Below are 8,801 nucleotides of genomic sequence, written 5' to 3' on the forward strand. Positions count from 1 at the left end.
AACCCGCGGGCTCAGGCAATCCACTCACCTCAGCCTCCCAAAGTGCAGGATTACAGGCTGAGCCACCGAGCCTGGCTTGTTTTTTTTTTCAAATGCTTCTTTTGCAGGCTTGCATCTAAAAGTGAGAGTAAAAAGCTGATGAAAAGGTGCTAGGTGCTTAGATGGTACTCAGTTCCTGATAGCCTTCACTTATAGTCAGTTGTAGACTTATGCACCAGCCATTTTGTTCAGAAGCCTCCAGATGTGAATACTGTAGAGGTTTTTTTTTCTGGGGTTGCTCAGTTTTCCTAAAGATATGTCTCTTGTTTCTTGACTAGGACCTATCGACCAGGCTGTGGTGGCAGTGGAGGAGGGAGGTGTCAGGCTTTTTTGAAGACCTTTCCTTAGTCATCTTTTTCTTTCTGACTTTACCTTCCCCTCCCTTTTTCTTGGATTTCCCAAGTTCCGTTTTTCTCTCATTTGGTTTCTTCTGTGTCTTGTCACCTGACTGGATAGCCCATTGCTATATGGGTTGGAGAAAAGGTTCTGGGCTCTGACTACTTAAGGAATCTCAACCAGTTCCCTGTGGTCAGCCCTGTGCCTTAACCCTGCCCACCTCCGAGCCTCGGTTTCAAGTTGGAAGCCTCTTAGGGTTATGAAGATATCATCAACCTGCTTTCCATCAGCATTCCCTTATTCAGGCACTGAAGTTGTAACTCATCTGTCCTGCTAAGGCACTTTTGTCTCTTTTCAGTCTTCCAAAACTTTATTGAAATCTCTCATCTGTTACTGTTGCCTCTTTTGTTTTCTCTGGTTTCTTCATTGTTTATTTAGTGGGATCGCGGGATGGAGATGACAAAATTCTGTGATGAATCTTCTTTAACCAGAAGTCTCACATAAATATTTTTATGGCCAGGCTTGGTGGCTCAGCCTGTAATCCCAGCACTTTGGGAGGCCGAGGTGAGTGGATTGCCTGAGCCCGCGGGTTCAAGACCCACCTGGACAAGTTGGTGAGACCTCATCTCTACAATAAATCAAAAAAATCAGCTGGGCGTGGTAGCGCATGCCTATAATTCCGGCTACTCAGAAGGCTGAGGCGGAAGCATCGCCGGAGCCCAGCAGGTCAAGGCTGCGGTGGCTGGGAGCGGCTACTGCACTCCAGTTCGGGTGACAGAGTGAGACTCCAACTCAAAAAAAAAAAAAAGGATATGGTTGATATTAGATTATTTTGTTTTACTTTTTATTTTGAAATAATTTCAAACTTACAGAAAACGTTTATGAACAATATCAGGAATTGCCCTATTCCTTTTATACAGAATCACCAATGCTGTGTTAACCTTTTTCTTTCATGACGATGGCATTTTTGAAGGGTATGGGCAGTTATTTTGTTAGACTGTCTATCAGTTGATAAAATGATGTTTAATTCCATGGTGCACTTCTTTGTTTTTCTTTGTAGCTTTTAGCAGAGTACGAGTCCCTTGGAAAAGAACACGGAAGAGTAAAGGTAATGGGTGATTGTTCATGTTCTAGATTTCATACGGGGCAAAACATTGGAATGGGAATAAAGAGATCTGACCCTTCTTCCTCCTCATCCTTCTCCCTTTCCTCCCTCTCCTTCCTCCACCACTGTAACTATCTGAACTAGACCACTTACTTATCCTCTCTGTTTCAGTATCTTTTTTTTTCAAATATCTGCTCTGGTCAACTGACAAGTTTGTTGATTTGTTAATCTTACAAAAACAAGGTTGGGCGAGGTGGCTCATGCTTATATTCCCAGCATTTTGGGAGGCTGAGGTAAGAGAATTGCCTGAGCCTACGAGTTTGAGACCAGCCTGGGTAACTTGGTGAGACTTCATCTCTACAATAAATCAAACTATTAGCCGGATCTGGTGGTACATGCCTGTAGTTTCAGCTACTTGGAAGGCTGAGGCAGAAGGATCACCTGAGCCCAGTCAGTCAGAGCAGGTCAGAGGCTGCAGTGGCCATGAGCGTGCCACTACATTCCAGCCTGGGCAACAGAGGGAGACTCCAACTAAAAAAAAAAAAACTTACAAAAACTTATTAAATGACTATTTCATCTGGAATGAATTGTTTAGAAGAGTATAAGATACCATACAGAGGCAAAGAATTAATACTGTTTAAATATAAAGTTTTGATTTTTAAAGCATTAGCTTCTTGTGGCATTAAGTTTATTGATTATGTTTGAATTCTTAATTCAATTGATTATGTTTGAATTCCTAATTCAGCTCTAGGGGCTGTTTGAGTTTTGTGAAACCCCACGATAATACTGTAAGCAGGGACCAAGAATTTCTATTCCATAAAATGCAGGCTTGTGGTTATCAAAGGTTAGTGAAAAGGACTGCACAGCTAGTCAGCCAGATGTTCTGAGGGTTCAGGAACAAATCAGACAGTATCTGAAATCTCATCATCAAAGGTATTTGTTTTATCGTCTACTGAGGTTTTAGTTAAGTTTGCTGTTTAAATATGTCCATTTTAACATGGGTTTATTTTTAATTAAACAAAGCATAGTAGGCTGTACAGGGGATATACACAGAGCTTCTTGGACAGGCCAGTGTTTTGCTTTTATTTATTTTCCTTGAATTATCTATTCTGGCTCTGTGGTTGACGCCATACTTGTGAGTATAATTTGTAGCTATCTGGTTTAGCCTTAGGCTGGCTTTTTAATGCATTTTAAAATGAAAGGTTGCATCTGAATATTTATCTTCAGTTATCTGAATTTTGTCTTTATTTCCATAGGATACATTAAATGCAACTGAGAACAAATTGCTTGATGCACATACTCAGATTTCTGATTTAAAAAGGTAAAATGTATTGTCCTAGTAATTAATAAATACCTCTAATTGTTCTTTTATGTGTCTTTATTGAAGGTGATGAAAAGGAAGTTTTCCTTGAGGATTTTTTTTTTTTTTTTGAGTTGAAGTCTTACTCCATCTCCCAGGCTGGAGTGCAGTGGCACGCTCATAGCACGGCCATCCCAGCGTCAACCTGCTGGGCTCTGGCGATCCTTCCGCCTCAGCCTTCCAACTAGCCGGAAGTATGGGTTCACGCTACCACACCTGGCTAATTTTTGGTTTACTGTAGAGATGAGGTCTCACCAAGTTGCCTGGGTCTCATCTCGGCCTCCCAAAGTGCTGGGATTATAGACTGAGCCATCGAGCCTGGCCTTCCTGAGGATTTTGAAGCAGTTTGAGTTTTATCTTAATCTTCCCCTGACATGGAAACACTTTTTGATTCTAGTCAAACAAGGGATTTTGTTTTAGAGACAGGGTCTTCTTCTGCTGTCCAGGCTGGAGTGCAGTGGTGTGATCATAGCTCACTGTAGCCTTGAGCTCTTCAGTTCAAGCAGTCCTCCCATCTCACCTCCCATAATAGTGGGATTACAGGCATGAGTCACAAGATTTTGTTTAATTTTTAATTTTAATTTTTTTTAATTTTTAAATTTTTTTTGAGTTGGAGTCTCACTCTGTCGCCCAGACTGGAGTGCAGTGGCCGCTCCTGGCCACCGCAGCCTCGACCTGCTAGGCTCCGGCGATCCTTCCGCCTCAGCCTTCCAAGTAGCCGGAATTACAGGCATGCGCAACCACGCCCGGCTGATTTTTTGATTTATTGTAGAGATGACGTCTCGTTGCCCAGGCGGGTCTCGAACCCGCGGGCTCAGGCAATCCACTCACCTCAGCCTCCCAAAGGCGTGGGATTACAGGCTGAGCCACTGAGCCCGGCTCAATTTTTAATTTTTAAAGATGGGGTCTCACTGTGTTGTCCAGGTTGGCTACAAACCCCTTGCACTCAAGTGATCATTTTGCCTTAGCCTCTTGAATATCTGGGACTACAGGCATGCACCACTGCACTTAGCTTCAAACAAGATTTTTAAGTGATTAGAATGTATTGGTAGTCTTTTCTCAGGGTTGTGCATTTCTCCAGACATCAGATATTTTCTCAGCATAGGTAAAATCTAAATGCTGTTTAGCCATTGGAAATTAAGGAGCAGTCTAATTTACCAAATTACTTTGTGCACCAAAAAGAAAATAGCATTCATACCAGCATGTTGTGGTCATCCACTTTCATAAAGACCTGGTTTGGAGACCATATTAATGATCTTATTTGTGCAATTAGGAGGAACAGAGTCATAAATTAATCTATTGCAAATGATTAGAAATATCTAAATTGGCTTTAGAGTATATTTTGTATTTTTATTTGAATATGAGTATTGCCCCTTATTTAGAAATTTTACTACAGTCTTAAGGACTTTCTCAAGAGAAGAACGGAAAAGCTGTCTAGATTTCTTAATCTGCTTAACTCTTTTCTGGAATTTATTCAGTTCTAGTGATAGCATTCTTATCAGATTGGTATAACACATCAGCCTTATTAGAGCTGTTTTTTCTCAAAACTTACTTGTATCAGAGGAGGTAAGAATTTCAGTTAAAAGATAAGACAAGTGGCTCAGCCTGTAATCCCGTGCCTTTGGGAGGCTGAGGTGAGTGGATTGCCTGAGCCCGCGGGTTCGAGACCCTCCTGGGCAGCGAGACCTCATCTCTACAATAAATCAAAAACTCAACCGGGCGTGGTAGCGCATGCCTGTAATTCCGGCTACTCGAAAGGCTGAGGCGGAAGGATCGCCGGAGCCCAGCAGGTCGAGGCTGTGGTGGCCGGGAGCGGCCACTGCACTCCAGTCTGGGCGACAGAGTAAGACTCCAACTCAAAAAAAAAGATAAGACAAAGACATGCACAGAGCTTAAAAGAACGGAAAGAATGCCAGGATATCTTTAAATCCGTTAAATTGGCCAGAGTAATTATTTTCTGGTTGATGCACTTAAAAATAGGCTTTTATTTTGAATATGGTGCAAATTACATAAAATTACCTATAGGTTGAAAGTTGTTTGGGACATTTTAGCCTCTGCCTATGCAGAGTAAGTACTTTTTTTTTTTTTTTTTTGAGTTGGGTTCTTACTCTAGCCCAGACTGGAGTACAGTGGCATGATCACAGCTCACTGTAGCCTCGACCTCCTCATGCCTCATGCCTCAGCCTCTTGAGTAGCTGGGACTACAGATGCGAGCTGCCACACCCAGCTAATCTTTTTTATTTTTTGTAGAGATGAGATCTGCCTAGGTAAATCTCAAACTTCTGGGCTCAAGCAGTCTTCCTGCCTCGACCTCCTGGAAGTACTGGGATTACAGATATGAGCCACTGTGCTGGACTGAAAATTCTTTTTTTTTTTTTTGAGTTGGAGTCTCACTCTGTTGCCCAGACTAGAGTATAGTGGCACGCTCACAGTCACTGCAGCTTCAACCTGCTGAGCTTAGGCGATCCTTCTGCCTCAGCCTTCCAGGTCACTGGAACTACAGGCGTACACCACCATGACCACCTAATTTTTTTGATGTATTGAAGAGATAAGGTCTCACCAAGTTGCCCAGGCTGGTCTTGAACCCCTGGGCTCAGGCAATCCTCTTGCCTCCACCTCCCAACATGCTGAGATTACAGGTGTGAGCCACTGTGCCCGGCTGAAAGTTCTTTTTAATAGCTTTGTTTTGGAAGTTAAGTTTGCTTCAGTTTTTGTGAAAGTGTCACCTATTACCTTTGTATGCATGAATATATACACATTAGAATTAGACACTAGAATGCAACTTATTTGATGCATGAATTTTATGTTTACTTGTAAATATGTATATATGTTTTAATCTGTAGTCAAATTTATATCTTTTTTGCTTGCTATATTAAATCCACTGGTTCCTCTTTCATTTAGTTACAGTATGCTTCTTTGTAGAGTTTAATATATTTGCTTTCCTATTTATATTCACAAATCTTGTTCAACTTTTTAAAGTTTAATGGTGGTATTTTACTGTGAAAAAGGTTTATGGACTGACAACTCTTGTCACTCCCTTTCTGGGAAAGTCTGTTAAGTAATTTGTAGTTGAACTATATTTTAAATTTGGTGAACTGTACTTAATTTATCTTATTGCTTTTGAATTAGAGTGATCTCAAAACTTGAAGCTCAAGTCAAGCAAGTAGAACATGAAAATATGTTAAGTCTTCGTCATAATTCTAAAACTTATACAAGACCTTCACGTGCCAAGTAAGTTATTTTATTTCACCTCTGTAAATTCAGAAGAGATGTGCATTTCTGTTAAAATGAGAAGCTCATCTGTTTAAATCTTAAAGTCAGGGTTAAATATCATTACACAATTCAGATGTGTAAAAACAGTAATTATTGGATGTTGTAAACACTCTTATGAGGAGGCATTTGCCACAATGACGAGGTATAGCAGAATCAAGTAAGAGTAAGGAGATTTGGAATATATTTCGTTCTTTGACTGCCCGGCTGTGTGATCTTAGGAAAAATCACTTAACATTTTTAGAGCTCAGTTCTATTATCTGTATAAACAAGGATAATGGGCTTCAACATCTCAAAAGGTCTTTTAGCTCTAAAATGCCAAATGTTTTATTCCCATGTTACTGGATCTTCATTAGGTTCTATGAGTTTCCTTTTTTTTTCAGAATTAACCTTGCTATAAGCTCAGAGCATTATCTTGCTGATACCTTTACAATAATAATTTTTAAAATATTAGAATTGGTTTTCATTATGATTTTGGTATAAAGAGTATGAGTAGTTTGTAACTACATAATTCTGATATTTATCAGAAAAATGATTTTTAAATTGTGTTTTTTAACCTTTTTAAGTTGCAGCTATCAGATGAGAAACTATTTCTAGACATTTGTTAATTAATCTTAGTAGAATATAGTGAATTCTTTAAAGAAAAAATATGTAAATAATTGAAATTGAACATTTGAAAGAGAACAAAAGGAAGGGCCTCAGATTGGGGGCAGGGAAGGCCTTTCTGTGGAGGAGCCTTGGAAGCAGAGGAGTGGGCTGTGTTGAGCCTCAGGTGTGGGCTGGCAGATGGTCCAGGCAGAGAAATGGCCCTGCTATGTCCTGAGGTGGGGACAAGCTCACAAGTGTGAAGAAACTAAGCAGGGAGGCCGCCGTGACCTGAACATTTCCAGCAAGGGGTCAAGTCACCCTGGAGAGTGAGTCTGCATAGCTTTCTAAACCATGCTTAAGAGTTTGGGTTTTTTACCCTAAGTCCTCTGGGAGGCCTTTGAGGGTTTTCATAGCATGAAATAATATCATCTAATCTTTGCTTTTTAAAAATTTTTATTTATTTTTATTTTTGAGTTGGAGTCTCTTCATTCTGTCACCCAGACTGGAGAGCAGTAGCATTCTCCCGGCCACTGCAGCCTCGACCTACTGTGTTCTGGCAAGCCTTCCAAGTAGCAGGAGCTACAGGCGCATGCTACCGCGCCTGGCTAATTTTTGATTTGTTGTAGAGGTGAGGTCTTACCAAGTTGCCTGGGCTGGTCTTGAACCTGCAGGCTCAGGCAATACACCCACCTCGGCCTCTCAAAGTGCTGGGATTACAGGCTGAGCCACCGAGCCCGGCAGTCGTTGCTTTTTTAAATGTATCAGCCATGAGGAGAAGATGGAGAAGAAAAGAGTGGAAGCAGGGAGTCTATTATAGTGTTAGGAGAGAGATAGTGTTAGCTGAGTGGTGGCCACAGAAATGGACAAGAGAGAAGAATGGGAGAGAGATTCTGGAGGTGGAATCTACAAGACACGGTTGTAATTGGATGACAAGATGTAAGAAAGGGAGGTGTCAGAATAACTCCTTGGTTTCTGTCATAAACAACTAAAGGTGCCATATGTTGAACTAGAGGAGAGATCAGAATTTCCATCTTGAATTTTCTTGTTTGGAGTCAGGAGTCTCACTCCTGAGCTCAAATGATCCTCCTACCACAACCTCCTGAGTAGCTAGGACTATAGGAGCCCAGCTAATTTTTTATTTTTTTGTAGAGACAAGGTCTCACTATGTTGCCCAAGCTGATCTCAAACTTCTGGGCTCAAGCAATCCTCCTGCCTTAGTCTCCCAAAATGTTGGAATTACAGGCTTGAACCCCATGCCCAGCCCCATCTTGAATAATTTTATTAAGATTCACATAGATTCTAAGTGGAAATCAAGTAGACAGTTAAAAATTTGAACGTAATAAGGTCTTAGGCTGAAGTTATACATTTTGGAGTCATCTAGATGGAGCCAAAGCTGTAGGGTAGATGGGAATTGAGTGTGTTTAGTGGGAAGTGGGCCCAGGACAAGAACCCCAATGTTTTGCTGTTGAGTAGAGTAGTTGGCCAGGGAACCTGGGAAAGAGCTGCTGGAAAACTAAGAGGAAAACTGAAGCAGTCACCGGTGTTGAGTGCTTGTTTGAGTGTAAAAACTCAACTGTTTTCCCTCTGCTCTTATACCAACACAACAGCACTGAACATGGAAGACTTCTATGACCCCAAAATATTCTATTCTCCCCACCAGCAAACATTCAATCATTTCTGCAGCAGACACCAGCTGGGTGTCCTCCAATTCTGACTCTATCTACTTGGAGGTAGGTTAGAATAATGGCCTCCAGCCATGTCCACATTGGTGCAAATGATATGCTTTTGTTTTTTGTTATGGCTGCATAGTATTTCGTGATATACATATACCACATTTTCTTTGTGTAATCCACTGCTGATGTATTGTAGAGACGAGGTCTCATCAAGTTGCCCAGGCTGGTCTCGAACCCCATGGCTCAGGCAATCCTCTCACCTCTGCCTCTCCAAGTACTGAGATTATAGGCATGAGCCACCATGCCCAGCCTGAAACATTTCTTAATTTAAAAATTGAGGGAGCCGGGCTCGGTGGCACAACCTGTAATCCCGCGCCTTTGGGAGGCTGAGGTGAGTGGATTGCCTGAGCCCGCGGGTTCGAGACCCGCC

The 8,801-nt window shown here is 41.5% G+C and overlaps 1 protein-coding gene across 1 annotated transcript in view; it reads left to right on the forward strand.

Moving 5' to 3' along the window:
- MPHOSPH9 (M-phase phosphoprotein 9) overlaps positions 1–8,801 on the forward strand; it is a 74,110-nt gene that overhangs the window by 48,406 nt on the left and 16,903 nt on the right. Inside the window, exons 14-16 of the mRNA XM_021706726.1 lie at positions 1,436–1,483; positions 2,737–2,801; positions 5,970–6,071. Of these exons, the coding sequence (XP_021562401.1) occupies positions 1,436–1,483; positions 2,737–2,801; positions 5,970–6,071 (215 nt within the window). The remainder of the gene's footprint in view (positions 1–1,435; positions 1,484–2,736; positions 2,802–5,969; positions 6,072–8,801) is intronic.

This window comes from Carlito syrichta, unplaced genomic scaffold, assembly GCF_000164805.1.
Source record: "Carlito syrichta isolate Samal-C Ts95f unplaced genomic scaffold, Tarsius_syrichta-2.0.1 Scaffold315955, whole genome shotgun sequence".
NCBI lineage: Eukaryota > Metazoa > Chordata > Mammalia > Primates > Tarsiidae > Carlito > Carlito syrichta.